The 22,847-nt window shown below is 44.4% G+C and overlaps 1 protein-coding gene across 1 annotated transcript in view; it reads left to right on the top strand.

Moving 5' to 3' along the window:
• Window positions 1-11,147: 11,147 nt before the first annotated feature.
• LOC115108554 (carboxyl-terminal PDZ ligand of neuronal nitric oxide synthase protein-like) overlaps window positions 11,148-22,847 on the top strand; it is a 177,951-nt gene continuing 166,251 nt past the window's right edge. The window contains exons 1-2 of the mRNA XM_029633047.2: window positions 11,148-11,860; window positions 12,102-12,173. Coding sequence (XP_029488907.1) covers window positions 11,756-11,860; window positions 12,102-12,173 — 177 coding nt within the window. The 5' untranslated portion in view covers window positions 11,148-11,755. The remainder of the gene's footprint in view (window positions 11,861-12,101; window positions 12,174-22,847) is intronic.

The raw sequence follows: 22,847 nt of genomic DNA, 5'->3' as shown, positions 1-22,847 counted from the left end.
TACCAGCGCCTCTCCACTTTTCCGCCTCCAGTTCTTCTTTGGGGCGTCGATATTCACCAGGCTGTGCCCAAGGTCCTTTTCCGTCCAATATCTCCTCCCAAGTCCAGAAGTCCTGTGATCGCTGCTCCTCACAATAAACAGGGGGAGTTGGTTCAGGTCTGAACCCTGACTCTGCCACACTCTCCCTGAGCCCCCCCCCCAATACATTTTTGGGGCTGACTTTTGGGCTTCCTTGCCAACCGTGTTCCCTCATATCGTCGGCTCCTCTCTCCGGCTGCCTCTGCTCTCCTACGTGCCTCCACCTGTTCCCATGGGAGGCGATCTCTTCCAGCCAGTATCTCCTCCCAAGTGTAACAACCTTTGCCATCCAAAACGTCTTCCCATGTCCATTCCTCCTTTCGCTGCTTCTGCTGCTTCTGCTGTCGCTGCCTGTCACCACGCCACTTGGTCCTATTGTGGTGAGTGATTCTGTAACGGCTTTCTTCCGTCGAAGGAGAGTCGGACCAAAATGCAGCGTGGTTACATTTACATTTACATTTAAGTCATTTAGCAGACGCTCTTAGCGACTTACAAATTGGTGCTTTCACCTTATGACATCCAGTGGAACAGCCACTTTACAATAGTGCATCTAGGTATTTTAAGGGGGGAGAAGGATTACTTTATCCTATCCTAGGTATTCCTTAAAGAGGTGGGGTTTCAGGTGTCTCCGGAAGGTGGTGATTGACTCCGCTGTCCTGGCGTCGTGAGAGAGTTTGTTCCACCATTGGGGGCCAGAGCAGCGAACAGATTTTTGACTGGGCTGAGCGGGAACTGTACTTCCTCAGTGGTAGGGAGGCGAGCAGGCCAGAGGTGGATGAACGCAGTGCCCTTGTTTGGGTGTAGGGCCTGATCAGAGCCTAGAGGTACTGAGGTGCCGTTCCCCTCACAGCTCCGTGGCAAGCACCATGGTCTTGTAGCGGATGCGAGCTTCAACTGGAAGCCAGTGGAGAGAGCGGAGGAGCGGGGTGACGTGAGAGAACTTGGGAAGGTTGAACACCAGACGGGCTGCGGCGTTCTGGATGAGTTGTAGGGGTTTAATGGCACAGGCAGGGCCCAGCCAACAGCGAGTTGCAGTAATCCAGACGGGAGATGACAAGTGCCTGGATTAGGACCTGCGCCGCTTCCTGTGTGAGGCAGGGTCGTACTCTGCGGATGTTGTAGAGCATGAACCTACAGGAACGGGCCACCGCCTTGATGTTATTTGAGAACGACAGGGTGTTGTCCAGGATCACGCCGAGGTTCTTAGCGCTCTGGGACGAGGACACAATGGAGTTGTCAACCGTGATGGCGAGATCATGGAACGGGCAGTCCTTCCCCGGGAGGAAGAGCAGCTCCGTCTTGCCGAGGTTCAGCTTGAGGTGATGATCCGTCATCCACACTGATATGTCTGCCAGACATGCAGAGATGCGATTCACCACCTGGTCGTCAGAAGGGGAAAGGAGAAGATTAATTGTGTGTCGTCTGCATAGCAATGATAGGAGAGACCATGTGAGGTTATGACAGAGCCAAGTGACTTGGTGTATAGCGAGAATAGGAGAGGGCCTAGAACAGAGCCCTGGGGGACACCAGTGGTGAGAGCACGTGGTGAGGAGACGGATTCTCGCCACGCCACCTGGTAGGAGCGACCTGTCAGGTAGGACGCAATCCAAGCGTGGGCCGCGCCGGAGATGCCCAACTCGGAGAGGGTGGAGAGGAGGATCTGATGGTTCACAGTATCGAAGGCAGCCGATAGGTCTAGAAGGATGAGAGCAGAGGAGAGAGAGTTAGCTTTAGCAGTGCGGAGCGCCTCAGTGATACAGAGAAGAGCAGTCTCAGTTGAATGACTAGTCTTGAAACCTGACTGATTTGGATCAAGAAGGTCATTCTGAGAGAGATAGCGGGAGAGCTGGCCAAGGACGGCACGTTCAAGAGTTTTGGAGAGAAAAGAAAGGGATACTGGTCTGTAGTTGTTGACATCGGAGGGATCGAGTGTAGGTTTTTTCAGAAGGGTGCAACTCTCGCTCTTTGAAGACGGGAGGGACGTAGCCAGCGGTCAGGGATGAGTTGATGAGCGAGGTGAGGTAAGGGAGAAGGTCACCGGAGATGGTCTGGAGAAGAGAGGAGGGGATAGGGTCAAGCGGGCAGGTTGTTGGGCGGCCGGCCGTCACAAGACGCGAGATGTAATCTGGAGAGAGAGGGGAGAAAGAGGTCAGAGCACAGGGTAGGGCAGTGTGAGCAGAACCAGCGGTGTCGTTTGACTTAGCAAACGAGGATCGGATGTCGTCGACCTTCTTTTCAAAATGGTTGACGAAGTCATCTGCAGAGAGGGAGGAGGGGGGGGAGGATTCAAGAGGGAGGAGAAGGTGGCAAAGAGCTTCCTAGGGTTAGAGGCAGATGCTTGGAATTTAGCGTGGTAGAAAGTGGCTTTAGCAGCAGAGACAGAGGAGGAAAATGTAGAGAGGAGGGAGTGAAAGGATGCCAGGTCCGCAGGGAGGCGAGTTTTCCTCCATTTCCGCTCGGCTGCCCGGAGCCCTGTTCTGTGAGCTCGCAATGAGTCGTCGAGCCACGGAGCGGGAGGGGAGGACCGAGCCGGCCTGGAGGATAGGGGACATAGAGCGTCAAAGGATGCAGAAAGGGAGGAGAGGAGGTTGAGGAGGCAGAATCAGGAGATAGGTTGGAGAAGGTTTGAGCAGAGGGAAGAGATGATAGGATGGAAGAGGAGAGAGTAGCGGGGGAGAGAGAGCGAAGGTTGGGACGGCGCGATACCATCCGAGTAGGGGCAGTGTGGGAAGTGTTGGATGAGAGCGAGAGGGAAAAGGATACAAGGTAGTGGTCGGAGACTTGGAGGGGAGTTGCAGTGAGGTTAGTGGAAGAACAGCATCTAGTAAAGATGAGGTCGAGCGTATTGCCTGCCTTGTGAGTAGGGGGAAGGTGAGAGGGTGAGGTCAAAAGAGGAGAGGAGTGGAAAGAAGGAGGCAGAGAGGAATGAGTCAAAGGTAGACGTGGGGAGGTTAAAGTCGCCCAGAACTGTGAGAGGTGAGCCGTCCTCAGGAAAGGAGCTTATCAAGGCATCAAGCTCATTGATGAACTCTCCGAGGGAACCTGGAGGGCGATAAATGATAAGGATGTTAAGCTTGAAAGGGCTGGTAACTGTGACAGCATGGAATTCAAAGGAGGCGATAGACAGATGGGTAAGGGGAGAAAGAGAGAATGACCACTTGGGAGAGATGAGGATCCCGGTGCCACCACCCCGCTGACCAGAAGCTCTCGGGGTGTGCGAGAGCACGTGGGCGGACGAAGAGAGAGCAGTAGGAGTAGCGGTGTTGTCTGTGGTGATCCATGTTTCCGTCAGAGCCAAGAAGTCGAGGACTGGAGGGAGGCATAGGCTGAGATGAACTCTGCCTTGTTGGCCGCAGATCGGCAGTTCCAGAGGCTACCGGAGACCTGGAACTCCACGTGGGTCGTGCGCGCTGGGACCACCAGATTAGGTGGCCGCGGCCATGCGGTGTGGAGCGTTTGTATGGTCTGTGCAGAGAGGAGAGAACAGGGATAGACAGACACATAGTTGACAGGCTAGAGAAGAGGCTACGCTAATGCAGAGGAGATTGGAATGACAAGTGGACTACACGTCTCGAATGTTCAGAAAGTTAAGCTTACGTAGCAAGAATCTAATTGACTAAAATGATTAAAATTATACAGTACTGCTGGGGTAGGCTAGCTGCGTTGTTGACACTACCCTAATCAAGTCGTACGGTTGAGTGTGAAGTTTCTACAATGCTGCTTTTCGGGAGCTAGCTGGCTAGCTAGCAGTGTTGGTTACGTTACGTTGCGTTAGGAGAACGACAATAGCTGGCTAGCTAATCTAGAAAATCGCTCTAGACTACACAATTATCTTTGAAACAAAGACGGCTATGTAGCTAGCTATGTAGCTAGCTACGATCAAACAAATCACACCGTTGGGACTGTAATGAAATGAAATGAAAATGTGATACTACCTGTGGAGCGACGCGGAATGCGACCGGAATGCGAAAGTTCTATTCAGTAGACGTTGGCTGGCTATTGACTAGCTAGGAGTGTCTCCTACGTTAAGGACGACAAAATAGCTGGCTAGCTAACCTCGGTGAATTAAGATAATCACTCTAAGACTACACACTCTAAACTACACAATTATCTTGGATACGAAGACAGCAAAGACAACTATGTAGCTAGCTAATACTACACTAATCAAGTCGTTCAGTTGAGTGTGATAGTTAGTACAGTGCTACGGTAGCCGGTGAACGTAAGCTAGCTGGGTAGCTGCTAGGCAGATAGGAGGGCGACGAAATACGATAATAACGCAATTATCACTCTAAGACTCCACACTCTAAACTACACAATTATCTTGGATACGAAGACAGCAAAGACAAGTATGTAGCTAGCTAACACTACACTAATCAAGTCGTTCAGTTGAGTGTGATAGTTACTACAGTGCTACGGTAGACGGTGAACGTGTTGGGCAGATAGGAGACGACGAAATACGATAATTACGCAATTATCTTTGATACAACGACGACTATGTAGCTAGCTATGAAGAAATTGCTAAGATTAACCACAAACAATACAAAACCAACAAACGGAATGTGAAAACCTATACAGCCTATCTGGTGAATAACTAACACAGAGACAGGAACAATCACCCACGAAAACACTCAAAGAATATGGCTGCCTAAATATGGTTCCCAATCAGAGACAACGATAATCACCTGCCTCTGATTAAGAATCGCCTCAAGGCAACCATAGACTTTCCTAGACAACCCTACTCAGCCACAATCCCAATACCTACTAAAACCCCAATACAACAACACACCACAAAATAAACCCATGTCACACCCTGGCCTGACCAAATAAATAAAGAAAATACAAAATACTAAGACCAAGGCGTGACAACTGGTACCCTAGTTTATAGAAATACCCATGTATTTGTCAGGGTTTGGGGACTAGAAAAATTAGATAAGGGAGTTTAAAGTAAGATTGAGGAGTTAGTTAATCACTAATCAGTATACAATATAAGAATGATGTTAAATTGTATACTGTGGTTAGACATTACTTGTCTGGGCTTTCATTTTGTATTAAGTTTTATGTAGGCCAATGCTGTTGATTTAACTTTAGTTAAAGGTCGCATACAGGTCGCAGTGGTGGGTAGTATATGGGGCTTTGGTGACCAAATGGATGGCACTGTGATAGACTACATCGAATTTGCTGAGTAGAGTGTTGGAAGCTATTTTGTAGATGATATCGCCGAAGTCAAGGATCGGTAGGATAGTCAGTTTTACGAGGGTATGTTTGGCAGCATGAGTGAAGGAGGCCTTGTTGTGAAATTGGAAGCCGATTCTAGATTTAATGTTGGATTGTAGATGCTTAATGTGAGTCTGGAAGGAGAGTTTACAGTCTAACCAGACACCTAGGTATTTGTAGATGTCCACATATTCTAAGTCAGAACTGTCCAGAGTTGTGATGCTAGTCGGGTGGGAGGGTACGGGCAGCAATCTGTTGAAGAGCATGCATTTAGTTTTACTGGCATTTAAATGTAGTTGGAGGCCACGGAAGGAGTACTGTATGGCGTTGAAGCTCATTTGGAGGTGTGTTAGCACAGTGTCCAAAGAAGGACCAGATGTATACAGAATGGTATTGTCTGCGTGGAGGTGGATCAGAGAATCACCAGCAGCATGAGCGACATCATTGATATATACAGAGAAAAGCGTCGGCCCGAGAATTGAACCCTGTGGCACTCCCATAGAGACTGCCAGAGGTCCGGACAACAGGTCCTCCAATTTGACACACGGAACTCTATCTGACAAGTTTTTGAACCAGGCGAGGCCGTCATTTGAAAAGCCAAGGCTATTGAGTCTGCCGATAAAAATGCGGTGATTGACAGAGTCGAAAGCCTTGGCCAGGTCGATGAAGACGGCTTCACAGTACTACTGTCTTTTATCGATGGCTGTTATGATATCGTTTATGACCTTGAGCATGGCCGAGGTGCACCCATGACCAGCTCGGAAACTAGATTGCATAGTGGAGAAGGTACGGTGGGATTCGAAATAGTCAGTGATCTGTTTGTTAACTTGGCTTTCAAAGATTTTAGAAAAGCAAGGCAGGATGGATATAGGTCTATAACAGTTTGGGTCTAGAGTGTATCCCCCTTTGAACAGGGGGATGACCGTGGCAGCTTTCCAATCTTTGGGAATCTCATATGATATGAAAGAGTGTCTGAATAGGCTAGTAATAGGGGTTGCAACAATTTTGGCGGATAAATTTAGAAAGAGAGGGTCCAGATTGTCTAGCCCAGCTGATTTGTAGGGATCCAGATTTTGCAGCTCTTTCAGAACATCAACTGTCTGGATTTGGGTGAAGGAGAAGCGGGGGTGGGGGCTTGGCAAGTTGCTGCAGGGGGTGCTGAGATGTTGGTCGGGGTAGCCAGGTGGGAAGCATGGCCAGCCATAGAAAAATGCTTTTTGAAATGATTGATTATCGTAGATTTATCGGTGGTGACAGTGTTTCCTACCCTCAGTGCAGTGGGAAGCTGGGAGGAGGTGCTCTTATACTCCATGGAATGACAGTGGCTCAAAACTTCTTGGAATTAGTGCTACAGGAAGCAAATTTCTGTTTGAAAAAGCTAGTCTTAGCTTTCCTAACTGACTGAGTATATTGGTTCCTGACTTCCCTGAAAAGTTGCATATCGCGGGTGCTATTCGATGCTAATGCAGAACGCCACAGGATGTTGTTGTGCTGGTCAAGGGCAGTCAAGTCTGGGGTGAACCAAGGGCTATATCTGTTCTTATTTCTAAATTTTTTGAATGGGGCATGCTTATTTAAGAGGGTGAGGAAAGCTTAAATTCTTGTTAATTAAACTGCACTGTCCAATGTACAGTAACTATTACAGTGAAGAAATACCATGCTATTGTTTGAGGAGATTGCACAACAACAAAAAAACGTACATTCAGTAATCTTGCTCTGATTTGTCATCCTGAAGGTCCCAGAGATAAAATGTAGCATAGTTTTGTTTGATAAAATCTATTTGTATATTCAAATGTAGGAACTGAGTTCTAAAGTTTGAACCCCTGCTGTTTCTGGATCCTTGCTTCAGGTCCTGAGCTACAGGCAGTTAGATTTGGGTATGTCATTTTTGGCGGAAAAAAAAGAAAAATGGTCTGATCCTTAAGAGGTTTAAAGAACCCATTGCCCTTTATGGTTGTGAAGTATGGGGTCCACTCACCAACCAAGAATTCACAAAATGGGCTAAACACCAAATTGAGACTCCTCCGTGTACAATGGAAACACCAAATAATGCATGCAGAGCAGAATAAGGCCGATACCCCCTAATTATCAAAATACAGAAAAGAGCAGTTAAATACTACAACCACCCAAAAGGAAGCAATTCCCAAACCTTCCTTAACAAAGCCACCACCAACAGAGAGATGAACCTGGAGAGTAGTTCCCTAAGCAAGCTTGTCCTAGGGCTCTGTTCACAAACACAAACAAACTCCACAGAGCCTCAGGACAGCAACACAATTAGACCCCAAAAAATCATGAGAAAACAAAAAGATAATTACATTGGAAAGAATTAACAAAAGAACTGAGAAAACTAGAACGCTATTTGGCCCCTAACAGATAGTACACAGCGGCAGAGTACCTGACCATTGTGACTGACCCAAAAAGACAGACCTGGCTCTCAAGAGAAGACATGGCTATGTGCACATAGCCCACAAAATGAGGAGGAAACTGAGCTGCACTTCCTAACCTCCTGCCAAATATATGACCATATTAGAGACACATACTTCCCTCAGATTACACAGACCCACAAAGAATTCGAAAAAACAAATCCAATTTTGATAAACTCTCATATATTTTGGGTGAAATACCACAGTGTGACCTGTTGCCACAAGAAAAGGGCAACCACTGAAGAACAAACACCATTGTAAATACAACCCATATTAATGTTTATTTATTTTCCCTTTTGTACTTTAACTATTTGCACATCATTACAACACTGTATATATACATAATATGACATTTGAACTTTGGAACCTTTGGAACTTTTGTGATTCTAATGTTTACTGCTGTTTATTGTTTATTTCAGTTTTGGTTATGATCTATTTCACCTGCTTTGGCAATGTAAACATGTTTCCTATGCCAATATATATATATATATAGAGAGAGAGAGAGATAGATAGAGAGGCATTAGTGCTTTGAGTAGATGGCTGTCTATTGTGTGAGCTAAAGAGTGTGCAGATCGAAGGCAAATCATCGTCAATCAGAGCATCCCTTTCTTTTGCCAGTCCCCCTCTTTCTTTCTCCCTCCTCTTTCTCCCAGCCTCTCTTTCTTTCTCTTTTCTCTCACACCTCTGGGTAGACTCATTGTGTGAATTTTAGAGTAGAGTAGGTTGCAGTTGGAGGAAAAGACAGAGTTTAGAATGATGCCCACACAGAATTACAAAAAATACATAACAATGATCACGGCCTTAGATCTCCTGTGGAGAGACTCCATCTTGTAGTGCTGTACATGCAGGCCTAACTGAAAACATCTATTCATACCCTGTGGACCCCTCTTTCTCTGTGTGTAGATCCAAGTGAGCAGATGAGAAAGGCAGAGTAGCTTAAATGGTGCGTTAAAAAATATTGAGAGAGAGAGCGAGAGAGGGAGAGAAAGGGAGAGAGAATTTAGACTAATGCCTTAATGATACCTTCCATTTGTCATCATGTCATCAGTCTGTCTCTGTACTGAGTGCTGACTTGTGTTAATCTCTGCAGTTCTTGTGCCCCTATGGGAGCAAGTAATATTACACCCACAATGTGAACCTTGAACAGGAGCTTCTCATTCATTACATCAGAGTAAGGAGACGAGAGAGAGAGCGAAAAGAAGAGCGAGAGACAGAGAGACAGAGAGAGAAAAAGAGTGTCTATGTTTCTCAGATAGCAGGATGGAATATGTGCTTGAATGGTCGCTCATCTTTGGAGTTAATTAACAATGTGAAAGACACGTCATTGCTCAAATCCTTTCTGCATCTATATTCAAAAGCTTTATATTATTGCACACAAAGGCACTTCCAGCTCTCCAAGTGATGTACTGCATGCAAACAAGGAAGTCACGGCATAAAAGCACCCCAGGTTAATCATCTGCAGGACCAGAGAGTAATGTGGTGTGGATGAGTCTCTCTGTGTTTCTTCTAACTGCATAACCAGTTTATGTTCTTCCTGCATACCGGGCCATGGCAATAACCATCTGTTAAAATATTTTTTGACAATTTTGCCTTTTGACTGTCTATATTGGATGATATTGGATGTTTTACACTCTCTTCATCCACCCAGTTAACTCAGTAAATCTCCAGCTTCCCCTCATTGAAACCAGTTTTGCCACTTCTCTTTCTGTGTTTCTCTCTCTCTTTCTGTCTCTCTCTCATCTTTCCCATGTACAATGTCCTTGGGATTTGGAAAGCAGCAAATGAAATGTAACATTATTCTAAACTCTTGTCTGTTTTTTGTGAACATGAGATTGGGAAATGGCACAATCATTTTATTATTATTTTCTCTTTCTCTCTCCTCCTCTTCTCTCTCTCTCTCTCTCTGCTTGTCTCTGGGGAGTGGTCCATCCCCTGCTTGTGTCACTTGCCCCACATTCTTAAAGAAATGCCATGATTAATTCAGATTTGAAAAAACCTGGTCTAGCTGTGTGTGTATGTGTGCGTGTGTGTGGAATGGAGCTCATAGCAGCAGCAGGGGCTATTAACGGACCGAAGACATCCTCAGCCTGCACAGCTAAACACACTAATTAAAACACTACGTGTATCACAGCACATTAAATACGGTAAATGATCACAAGGTTATTACTTCATAGCCATTTTAGATGCACTAGAAAATGTAGAACCACCTGAGGTAGGAATAATTGTTGCTGATAATCAGCAGCAGTAGCCTAATCGCAGAAATGGCCAGTGACGGCAGAATCAGAGATCCCTCTTCTAAAGAATCAGGAAGCATAATGACTGATGTCCAAAATCCACTTGATGTTGGGAGCATAGTATGCTTTCAAAGCCAGCACAGTATTGAGCACACACAGATGGAAATGGAGACCAAACACTAAAGGGAGATTATCCATGATGTTCTTTCAAGAGAGGGCTAGTGAGACTTGAGCTGCTTCGAATAGTCTAAAGTTGCTTTCTCTCCTTTCCTTCATCCACACTGACCTGAAAGCACAGGATAGGTGATAACAGATGGCCCAAGGCATCCCTAAATTATCCATATGATTTTCACCCAGGAGAGGAATCGACTTTAGACTTTAGATTTACGCCTTTACTGCAATTATCTATTTCACTGCTTGGGACAACATGCTGATGATTAATGAGATGAGGAGATGAAGCCACTTAAGACTATTGAGATGCAGCCTCAGACAAGTTAGTCAGTACAGTGACAGCTTTTAGCCTCTGCCAGTGAATTGTTGAGAATGTGAATTAGTGCTGCTCCAATTCCCCACACATCTGAGACACCTTGAGGAGCAGAGCACTGCTTCTTACTGTAAGTTGCAGTGCAGGTGACACAGGTGGACTCTGCATTATACAACACCAAGCAGCATTCATGCACTTCATGTACAGAGCATGATATACAGAATATTGCCTGCATTGCATAATAAGTGCCTTATTACAGTCATTAGCTTAGGTGACCACTAGTAGGTAGTCTTGCTCTTTCTAAATCTCAAGCAGCTGTTTATCCATTGCTATCACCCTATCTTATATCTGCCTAAACAACACCACTATTCTACATAATCATAATTTAACGTCTAATAAATATACCTGATCTAAAACATTGTTGGGTGAGGGAGAATTTACAAACACTTAGTTTGAGTTGGTTTAGTAATGCAATGCATAAGCATAACAATGTGTTTTAATTTTATACAAACTTCAAACAGGTGTTATAACAGTTATACGTAGGCCTATAGTTTTTATTATTTGTTAAACCTTTATTTTATTAGCTATAACCACTAGGCTACCCTGCCGCCCCAAAGTGTGCACCTACACTGCAAGTAGGTCTACACTGTAGCCGCCTACATGCCTACGTAACTCATTAATCACTACCATGTAACTACATAGGTTTTTAGGAAAGTTGGACCGAAAGAGCAACAATTCCTTCAGGTTAAACTGCTAGTTGACATTTACGGCTTTCCTGGGGCTGAGTTCGAGTGTTTCTCCCTCCTACTATTCCATGATGTAACTCTGTTCCAATGAAAACAGGTGGAATTCCCAGATTCCTCCAATCCCGATCTGCCTTGAGAATCCGTCGGAGAGAGTGAAGAGGCTGGTCATGGCGCTGTAGTGAAGTTCGGCAGGGGAAATTCGGCAAGACCAGAAAAGCACAAATTTGGACTATTGTGTATAGTGTTTTTGGTTATAAATGCCTTTACGTTGTTGGAAGTAACCTTGGGCTACTTATTTTTGGAAGTGAGTTGATTCGCAAGAGAGCGACGATTGTTTTTTATCAGAACGGGAAGCCAGCCTACTTGCGTGAGCAATAGATACAAAGTTAACGTTCGTTTCACCTAGCCCACTGGATATACTAGTGTGACACTCAGGTGTGGGACGAGTCCAGTTGCTACGATGGACCACTGGAATTAAGGAATTTGGGACTCCTGATTTTTGTCTGGCAGCGTTTTGGATGAACAAGTAACGTTAAATTCCTTTCCGTGTGTTGCGAAAACGGAAAGTCGGCAGTCATGCCAGCGAAAACAAAGTACAATCTTGTTGACGATGGCCATGATTTGAGAATTCCATTGCATAACGAGGAAGCATTCCAACATGGGATCAACTTCGAAGCCAAGGTGAGTTGTTTGTATATGTTATTGTATTGATATTATTTGCTAAACTATCAACTTTTGACAAACCAATGTTGGATTTTGCTTTAATAAGGTTTGCTAAGTATCAGCCTAGGCTATATCCTGGGCTAATCCCCCTTCTACGTTTCCCAAGTTAATGTTGTTAATATTGTTGTTTGAATATCGCAGTAGTAAAAACAAATATGGTAACATTTATATAATTGCTTTCTGTTTTGTTCCTAACCAGTACATCGGCAGTCTGGACGTGGCGCGGCCGAACAGCAGAGTGGAGATCGTGGCTGCTATGAGAAGAATACGGGTTAGTTATGCCCTTCATCCAAACAAACTAGTCACCAATCTCGGCTACTGATGTTCCATTGCGAAACAATGCCATAATGCCCATGTAGGTAGGCTAGGCCATGCGATAAATCTGGCTGGATTTGATGACAAGAAGAACGTGAAAGAACTAAGCACAGATGCGCTTATAAAGTGTTCCTATCTGGGTGGCCTGGCTGCGTACCGGCTCCGGGGTAATTTAACCACACCACTAGAAAGTGTGTCAAATCAATCGACAAATGACTCTGCTTTGCAGAACTAAATCGGGTTGGTTAAGCAAAATATATTACTCGGGTTTATAGGCTCCTGAAAGTGTACGGGCCTCTTTTTCTTGTTCTCATGTGGTCCATGCGGTCGGACGGTGATCAGTGATGGCGCTTTTTGAAGTGAGGCAATGGGGTGGAAATGCTTTATAGAAACGTTTCGCGGTCTCGTGCTCTTCATTGGTCTTATATTGTCTGATCGTTAGCCTATGTTCATCTTAAAATATTGATCTCAATATTCACCACCATCCTGTGTTTCTTGTCTTGTGACCATTTACTTGTTTTATGTCCTGTTGAATTTCTACAGTTGTATATCCTGATAATTCTGTCTGTTTGGTGAAGGTAGGCTATGTCATTACTGTTTAACCAGTACAAGCAAAGGTTATAGGGTCAATATTTGCTCATGGCCCTGGCTTACAAGTTCCTGCAAGTGTGTGTGCAGTTTGAGTTTTATCTCAAGAAAGATTACTATGGAATATCACTTCTCCTCAGGAGAAAGTTTTTATCTATGTTTTTCAAATATGTGGAATATCAGAGAGATGAGAGTTCTTCCATACTCCCACCACACAACGGGGCTTTGTATCATTGTTTGTTATTTTTAGACATTGTTCCTCAGATGTTCTCTTGTCTAGTCAACTCACACACGCGCACACACATACAGCAGAAAAGGCTCTACCTCTTACTGTGTGAAAATAGTTAAAACGGGCCTGGTCAACACAAAGGACGGAAACAGGCATCTGGGCCTGGTATGCGAGCTCTGGACAGACTGTTCGTATGGACTTTAAACTTTCAAGTCACATTTTTACATTGCGGTGTACTTATTACTGTGTAATTATTCCTGTAAGTACAGTGTACTCCTAATAAAAATAGTGTACTTTGTTCGTATTGAACAGTATGGTATTAGTTTAAAGGTCAATGTGTAGGCTTGTTGTAAAGTAACTGTGTTGGTTTGTCTCACTGTTAACTTATCTCGCTAGTCTAGCAGCAAATTAGTGTTCATCAGGTTTTTCCCTGAGTCATGTGTCATTGCGGTTGCTAAGCAAGTTGTTGATAGTGTGTGTCACCTATACGAACTGCCATACCTGGTAACCAATAAAAAATAGAACAGCTAGGAATGGCCAATTGTCCGGAATAAGAAAAAATCCTATTGGGAAATAATGCTTTTTAGCCTATTAATTGATGAAATACCAGTCAATGGAAATACATTTGATTGGTCATGCTTATTGGTCTATAAATTCATTTTCATAATTTAGTGGAATTAAATGGTCACGTATGTACAGTATATTCGTTATGTAGGCCTATCTTATTTATCATGCATACAGCATACATATACAGAGCCGTTTAATGGAAAACTGTCAGACAGCGCGAGAGCTGCTGCCACAGCATCTCAAACAGCAAACATATTCAACGGAAGGCAGGCTTCATCAGTGTGTCACACACCACTTTGCAATGAGCTAGTTGCAGTATTCATTTTCAAAACATATACTTAATGGTTTGAAACCTCAACATTTGAATACATATAATGAGGGCCTTGCTCGGACCTTGTGGGGAGCCCCGCAAAACTGCTGTGCCACTGACGCACACACACATACGAGTCATCCACACACACACTTTTGCAGAGAGCCCATATTTCAAATAATCCATTCTTCTCTGAGTATTAAATGAAATGTTATATGAATGATTTACACCAGAGCATTATGAGAAATCTGTGCTGGGAGATAAATAGTAGAAGGGGAAGAGAATCAGGCTCTACATCTTAACTTAGCCTCCCTGTATAGCCTCAGTACTGGAGCTGCAGCTCTTCAGAGGAGAAGAGACCTTTGCAGTGTCTTAAAGGGATTCATTTCTCATTAATCTGCTTTAGCTGGGTTAATTGACGGTGCTCTGATAGACCAGCAGAGGGAAATGATTAGAGACAGACCAAGGATGAGAAGAGAGCTCCACTGCACCAGAATACATCAATTGACTATGACTAGCTTCTAATTCTGCTGTCTAGATGATGCTCTGGTGCCCTTTGAAACATCATCATCAGTTTATCCATATGTGACCGACTGCCTCGATTCGGTCTAATGTAGTAAAATTGAAATAGTGTTTTTTACATTGGATAAAAGTAGAGACTCCAAAATGGTATATCATACACTGCAGTTGAGGAACAATAAGAAAGTAATTCTGCTTTGAAAGTTGATAAACTTGTAACCCGCCTTTTGAGAAAATGTTCCTTAAATGTTTTGGTACACCTACTGGAGTGCTCTTTAAAACTGATAGAGACATACCCCAAGCGACTTACAGCTGTAATCGCAGCAAAAGGTGGCGCTACAAAGTATTAGCTTAAGGGGGCTGAATAATTTTGCACGCCCAATTTTTCAGTTTTTGATTTGTTAAAAAAGTTTGAAATATCCAATAAATGTTGTTCCACTTCATGATTGTGTCCCACTTGTTGTTGATTCTTCACAAAAAAATACAGTTTTATATCTTTATGTTTGAAGCCTGAAATGTGGCAAAAGGTCGCAAAGTTCAAGGGGGCCGAATACTTTCGCAAGGCACTGTATGTGGCCATCTGCAAAACAGAGTGAGTTAGATATTGTAGTAAACAACCAAAGTTTTCAAGACTAAAAGGGGTTAAAGTAGTAGCCTACAATAAGACAAATCTCCAGGTAAAAATACCCTTTATCTAGACCTTGGCCTATATCCTAATCTGACTTTTGTGCAGGTCATGATGTTCTTCACATTACCGTCATAACCACACTATATCAAATAAAATCAAAGTTTAGTTTTTTTTATTGAGGGATGTCAAATGCTCGCTGGCTTCCCTTGCATTCAACAATGTCATACTCTTTATGACAGGACAGAATCAGATAGATAGCCTATACATACAGAGACAGAGGGGCGCTATTTCACTCGCTTGGATGCTTTCTCCGTTGAGATACAATCAAGCTCTTGCGAATTGAAGGAAAATTGTGAAAACATAGAGAGACTAAATCAAGTATTTTATATGTTTGTTTAAAAAATAAAAATTGGGGTGGGGGGGCTAGCTTCCCTTGGCGGCCATGAAAACACACCACTGATCATGAGTATCATCCGATCCAAATATCAACTGTCAATTTACGGATACGATTATGAATACGAGTATGGTCATGTCGGCACACCCCAACCAGACACACTTCTCTAAATTGATGGGTCATGTGAAAGAAATGTTATAACCACCCCCAGCCACATAGTTGAGTGGGTGGTTCACTATTGTCTAGACAAGTACACATGTTCATGAAATACTACAATAGATGCGTCAAGATTGCTTCGATCACGTGGACTGGGATATGTTCCGCATTGCGGCGAACAACAACATTGATGAATACGCTGATTCGGTGAGCGGGTTTATTAGCAAGTGCATCGTCGATGTCGTACCCACAGCGTCTATTAAAACATTCCCAAACCAGAAACTGTGGATTGATGGCAGAATTCGCGCAAAACTGAAAGCGTGAACAACTGCTTTTAATCAGGACAAGGTGACCGGAAACATGACCGAATACAAACAGTGTAGCTATTTCCTCCGCAAAGCAATCAAACAAGCTAAGCTTCAGTATAGAGACAAAGAAGAGTCTCAATTCAACAGCTCAGACATAAGAGGTATGTGGCAGGATCTACAGTCAATCGCGGACTATAAAAGGAAAACCAGCCCCGTCGTGGACCAGGATGTCTTGCTCCCAGACAGACTAAACCACTTCTTTGCTCACTTTGAGGACAATACAGTGCCACTGACATGGCCCGCTACCAAAACCTGCGGGCTCTCCTTCACTGCAGCCGACGTGAGCAAAACGTTTAAATGTGTCAACCCTCGCAAGGCTGCAGGCCCAGACGGCATCCCCAGCCGCGTCCTCAGAGCATGCACAGACCAGCTGGCCGGTGTGTTTACAGACATATTCAACCAGCCTTATCCCAGTCTGCTGTCCCCACATGCTTCAAGAGGTTCACCATTGTTTCTGTTCCCAAGAAAGCTAAGGTAACTGAGATAAAGGACTACCGCCCCGTAGCACTCACTTCCGTCATCATGAAGTGCTTTGAGAGACCAGTCAAGGACCATATCATCTCCACTCTACCTGATACCCTAGACCCACTCCAATTTGCTTTCTGCCCCAATAGGTCCACAGACAACGCAATCGCAATCACACTGCCCTAACCCATCTGGATGAGAGTAATACCCGCCCTGTGCAGCTGGGTCCTTGACTTCCTGACGGGCCGCCCCCAGGTAGTGAGGGTAGGTAACAACATCTCCACCCCGCTGATCCTCAACACTGGGGACCCACAAGGGTGCGTTCTCAGCCCTCTCCTGTACTCCCTGTTCACCCACGACTGCATGGCCATGCACTCCTCCAACTCAATCATCAAGTTTGCAGACGACACTACAGTGGTAGCCTTGATTACCAACAACGACTAGACGGCCTACAATGAGGAGGTGAGGGCCATCGGCGTGTGGTGTCAGGAAAATAACCTCACACTCAACGTCAACAAAACAAAGGAGATTATCGTGGACTTCAGGAAACAGCAGAGGGGGCACCCCCCCTTACCACATCGACGGGACAGTAGTGGAGAGGGTAGAAAGTTTTAAGTTCCTCGGCGTACACATCACGGACAAACTGAAATGGTCCAACCACACAGACAGCGTGGTGAAGAAGGCGCAGTTGCGCCTCTTCAACCTCAGGAGGCTGAAGAAATTTGTCTTGTCACCAAAAGCACTCACAAACTTTTACAGATGCACAAACGAGAGCATCCTGTCGGGCTGTATCACCGCCTGGTACGGCAGCAGCTTCGCCCACAACCGTAAGGCTCTCCAGAGGGTAGTGAGGTCTGCACAACGCATTACCGGGGGCAAACTACCTGCCCTCCAGGACACCTACACCACCCGATGTTACAGGAAGGCCAAAAAGATCATCAAGGACAACAACCACGCGAGCCACTGCCTGTTCACCCCGCTATCAGCCAGAAGGCGAGGTCAGTACAGGTGCATCAAAGCAGGGACCGAGAGACTTAAAAACAGCTTCTATCTCAAGGCCATCAGACTGTTAAACAGCCATCACTAACATTGAATGGCTGTTGCCAACATGCTGACTCAACTCCAGCCATTTTAATAATGGAAATATTGATGCATTAAATGTATCACTAGCAACTTTAAACAATACCACTTCATATAATGTTTACATACCCTACATTACTCATCTCATATGTATATGCTGTACTCTATACCATCTACTGCATCTTGCCATCTTGCTGTAATGTATCACTTGCCACTTCAAACAATGCCACGTTTATATGTTTACATACCCTACATTACTCATCTCATATGTATATACTGTACTCTATACCAGCCACTGCATCTTGCCTATGCCGTTCTATACCATCACTCATTCATCAATTTTTTATGTACATATTCTTATTCATTCCTTTACACTTGTGTGTATAAGGTAATTGTTGTGAAATTGTTAGGTTAGATTACTTGGTGGATATTACTGCATTGTCGGAACTAGAAGCACAAGCATTTCGCTACACTCTCATTAACATCTGCTAACCATGTGTATGTGACAAATACATTTTTGATTTGATTTGCATCAGGGATCTACAGTGTATCCGGAAAGTTTTCAGACCCCTTGACTTTTCCACATTTTGTTACTTTACAGCCTTATTCTAAAATGGTTTACATTATTTTTGTCCCCTCATCAATCTACACACAATACCCCATAATGACAGATCGAAAACAGTTTTTTTGAAAATATTGCAAATGTATTAAAAATAAAAAACAGAAATACCTTATTTACATAAGTTTTCAGACCCTTTGCTATGACACTCGAAATTGAGCTCAGGCGTCTCATCCTTGAGACGTTTCTCCAACTGGATTGGAGTCCACCTGTGGTAAATTCAGTTGATTGGGCATGATTTAGAAAGGAACACATCTGTCTATTTAACCTCCCACAGTTGACAGTCCTGTCAGCGCAAAAACCAAGCCGTGAGGTTCATGGAATTGTCCGTAGAGCTCCAAGACACAATTGTGTCGAGGCACAGGTCTGAGGAAGGGTACCAAAAAATGTCTGCAGCATTGAAGGTCCCCAAGAACACGGTGTCCTCCATTCTTAAATGAAAGAAGTTTGGAATCACCAAGATTCTTCTTAGAGCTGGCGGTCCTGCTAAACTGAGCAATCAGGGGAGAAGGGCCTTGGTAAGTGAGGTGACCAAGAACCCGATAGTCACTCTGAATGAGCTCCAGAGTTCCTCTGTGGAGATGGGGAGAACCTTCCAGATGGACAACAATCTCTGCAGCACTCCACCAATCAGGCCTTTGTGGTATAGTCGCCAGACGGAAGCCACTCCTCAGTAAAATTACAGCTCGCTTGGAGTTTTCCAAAAGGTACCTGAAGGACTCAGACCATGAGAAACAAGATTCTCTGGTCTGATGAAACCAAGATTGAACTCTTTGGCCTGAATGCCAAGTATTATGTCAGAAGGAAACCCCCATCTCTACAGTGAAGCATGGTGGTGGCAGCATCCTGCTGTGGTAATGTTTTTCAGTGGTAGGGACTGGGAAACTAGTGAGGATCGAGGGAAAATGAATTGAGCAAAGTACAGAGAGATCCTTGATGAAAAGCTTACTTGTCACGCCCTAGCCGTAGAGAGGCCTTTTTTCTCTATTTTGGTTAGGCCAGGGTGTGACTAGGGTGGGCATTCTAGTTTCTTTATTTCTATGTTTTGGCCGGGTATGGTTCTCAATCAGGGACAGCTGTCTATCGTTGTCTCTGATTGGGAATCATACTTAGGCAGCCTTTTTCCCACCTGTGTTTTGTGGCTAGCTATTTTATGTTAGCTGTTTAGTTGCCTGACAGAACTGTGCGCTTTCGTTTTTCTACTTTGTTATTTTGTTGCGGTGTTCAGTTTAATAAATATCATGAACACCTACCACGCGCACCTTGGTCTCCTTCTTCAACCCACGAAAGTCGTGACATTACTCCAGAGTGCTCAGGACCTCAGACAGGGAAGAAGGTTCATCTTCCAACAGGGCCACAAACAAGACAGCACAGGTGTGGCTTTGGGACAATTCTCGTTTCAATGGCACCGTTTTACGGGCTCCTAACCAATTGTGCTGTTTTGTGTGTTTGTTTTAGCATTGTTTGTAACTTATTTGAGGTCCAAAAGGCTCCTTAACAGCTTCTACCCTCAAGCCATAAGACTGCTGAACAATTAATCAAATGGCCACCTGGAATATTTGATGAGGAAAAACAACAATTTAAACTTTTTTAGAATAAGGCTGTCAAGTAACAAAATGTGGAAAAAGTCAAGGGGTCTGAACACTTTCCGAATGCACTGTACATACCACACTGATCCTCGAAAACTGCTGGGTGTGCCAGCCCAACAATAACACACTACTAACACACCACATACCCGTACTGTAGCCTTCTTACCTGTGTAAGGATGACTGGCTTCCCTGCAGGGAGACTGCGTTGGCTGACAATAGCTGTGTATCTGTGGATTCTCCTCAGAAGAGGAAGGGGAGGGCATTCTACTCAGTGAATTTGATAAAAATCTAAATAGTGAAACATTAAAAAAGTTATCCTTTTTAGATAAAACTATACTAAATATATTCACATCACCAAATAACTGATTAAAACACACTGTTTTGCAATGGTCTACATAAACCTCAACAGCACATTCTTGGGTAGCACCATGGTGTAGCTGGAGGACAGCTATATTCTGTCTTCTCTAGGTACATTGACTTCAATACAAAACCTAGGAGGCTCATGGTTCTCACCCCCTTCCATAGACTTACACAGTAACTATGATGACTTCCGGTGGACGTTCTCCAACCTATCATAGAACAATGCTGTAAGTAAATGATTTGCCACGGAAATAAAGCACTCCGCACTTCATCGTCGTTAACAGTTGGGAAAAATGGCAGAGAGTGAAACAGGGAAGTGACTGCAGTGAAGGCCAATTGTGCGTCGGCCAATTGTGCGTCGCCCCACAGACCTCCCTGTCACGGCCGGTTACGACAGAGGCTGGGCGCGAACCCAGAATCTCTGGTGGCACAGCTGGCGCTGCAGTACAGCGCCCTTAACCACTGCGCCACCCGGGAGGCCGTATGGCAAAACTTTGAGTAGGTGATGAAATGCAAACTTTGCAAGGTAGAATTGAGCTACAGTGGGTGCAATGCTGAAAGGGAGGCACCGTGAGCCCCAAACCGTTGCAGGCAGCAGTGCGATAAGGACGGAGTGAGAAAATTACAGCACTGATTACAGAAATTATTGCAGTTGATATGCAGCTTCAATACCCTAATGGCATATCTAGAACCAGACTACAAGATGCCATGTCAAAAAAACGTGACGGCCCCGATGGAAAAATTGTACAATGATTCAACGCCACCATATGTGGCGTTAACAACAGATTGTTGGACGTCTATGAACACGTTGTCATACATCACTGCAATGAGCCATCACATTGATAAGAAGTGGGACATGAAGTCCCATGTACTGACAACTGAAAACATGGAGGAGAGGCAAATAACAGAGAACCTAATTCAACATTAATACGATCATTGCTGAGTGGGTGGGGAACAGGAGTAAGGTGAGCAGTGTCTGGAAGGTAGCCAGGACTGTGGTAGATTGAACTGCCCCCTAGCGGTCATACGCAGGATCATATCTGAATTGTGAATTCGCGTCATTTTATTATCTTTTTTGTACTTTTAACAGTAAAAAAATGACTGTTTAAACATGAAGAAAAATGTAACATGTGTCACATCCCTATTACTAGTGTGTTAATTATAGTAGCTCCTGTAAAATTGTAATTAAAATCTCAAATAGTCGCCTGACCCTTTTAATATTTTATTTTTTACATTTTTATTTCACCTTTATTTAACCAAGTAGGCTAGTTGAGAACAAGTTCTCATTTGCAACTGCGACCTGGCCAAGATAAAGCATAGCAATTTGACAAATACAACAACACAGAGTTACACATGGAATAAACAGTAGATCAAAAGAAAACAAAACGTCTATATACACAGAGTGCAAATGAGTTAAGATAAGGGAGTTAAGGCAATAAATAGGCCCTAGTGGCAAAGTAATTACAATATAGCAATTAAACACTGGAGTCATAGATGTGCAGAAGATGAATGTGCAGGTAGAGATACTGGGGTGCAAAGGAGCAAGATAAATAAATAAATACTGTATGGGGAGGAGGTAGGTAGATATATGGGCTGTTACAGATGGGCTATGTACAGGTGCAGTGATCTGTGAGCTGCTCTGACAGCTGGTGCGTAAAGCTAGTGAGTGAGATATGAGTCTCCAGCTTCAGAGATTTTGCAGTTCGTTCCAGTCATTGGCATCAGAGAACCTAAAGGAAAGACGACCAAAGGAGGAATTGGCTTTGGGGGTGACCAGTGAGATATACCTGCTGGAGCGTGTGCTACGAGTGGGTGCTGCTATGGTGACCAGTGAGCTGAGATAAGGCGGGGCTTTACCTAGTAGAGACTTGTAGATAACCTGTAGCCAGTGGGTTTGGCGATGAGTATGAAGCGAGGGCCAACCAACGAGAGCGTACAGGTTGCAATGGATGGCACAGTGATAGACTGGATCCAGTTTGTTGAGTAGAGTGTTGGAGGCTATTTTATAGATGACATCGCCGAAGTCGAGGATCGGTAGGATGGTGAGTTTTACAAGGGTATGTTTGGCAGCATGAGTGAAGGATGCTTTGTTGCGATATAGGAAGCCACACTACAAGCCACATTACAAGTCTGCACAGTAATGTCTCTTATCGATGGCTGTTATGATGTCGTTTAGGACCTTGAGCGTGGCTGAGGTGCACCCATGACCAGCTCTGAAACCAGATTGCATAGCGTTTAAGGTATGGTGGGATTCGAAATGGTCGGTAATCTGTTTGTTAACTTGGCTTTCGAAGACCTTAGAAAGACAGGGTAGGATGGATATAAGTCTGTAGCAGTTTGGGTCTAGAGTATCACCCCCTTTGAAGAGGGGGATGACCGCGGCAGCTTTCCAATCTTTGGGAATCTCAGACGATACGAAAGAGAGGTTGAACAGGCTAGTAATAGGGGTTGCAACAATTTCGGCAGATCATTTTAGAAATAGAGGGTCCAGATTGTCTAGCCCGGCTGATTTGTAGGGGTCCAGATTTTGCAGCTCTTTCAGAACATCAGCTATCTGGATTTGGGTAAAGGAGAAATGGTGGGAGCTTTGGCAGGTTGCTGTGGAGGGTGCCGGGCAGTTGACCGGGGTAGGGGCAGTCAGGTGGAAAGCATGGCCAGCCGTAGAGAAATGCTTATTGAAATTCTCAATTATAGTGGATTTATCGGTGGTGACAGTGTTTCCTAGCCTCAGAGCAGTGGGCAGCTGGGAGGAGGTGCT

Source organism: Oncorhynchus nerka, linkage group LG24, assembly GCF_034236695.1.
Source record: "Oncorhynchus nerka isolate Pitt River linkage group LG24, Oner_Uvic_2.0, whole genome shotgun sequence".
Taxonomy (NCBI): Eukaryota; Metazoa; Chordata; class Actinopteri; order Salmoniformes; family Salmonidae; genus Oncorhynchus; species Oncorhynchus nerka.
This window is presented reverse-complemented; position numbering and strand designations above follow the sequence as displayed.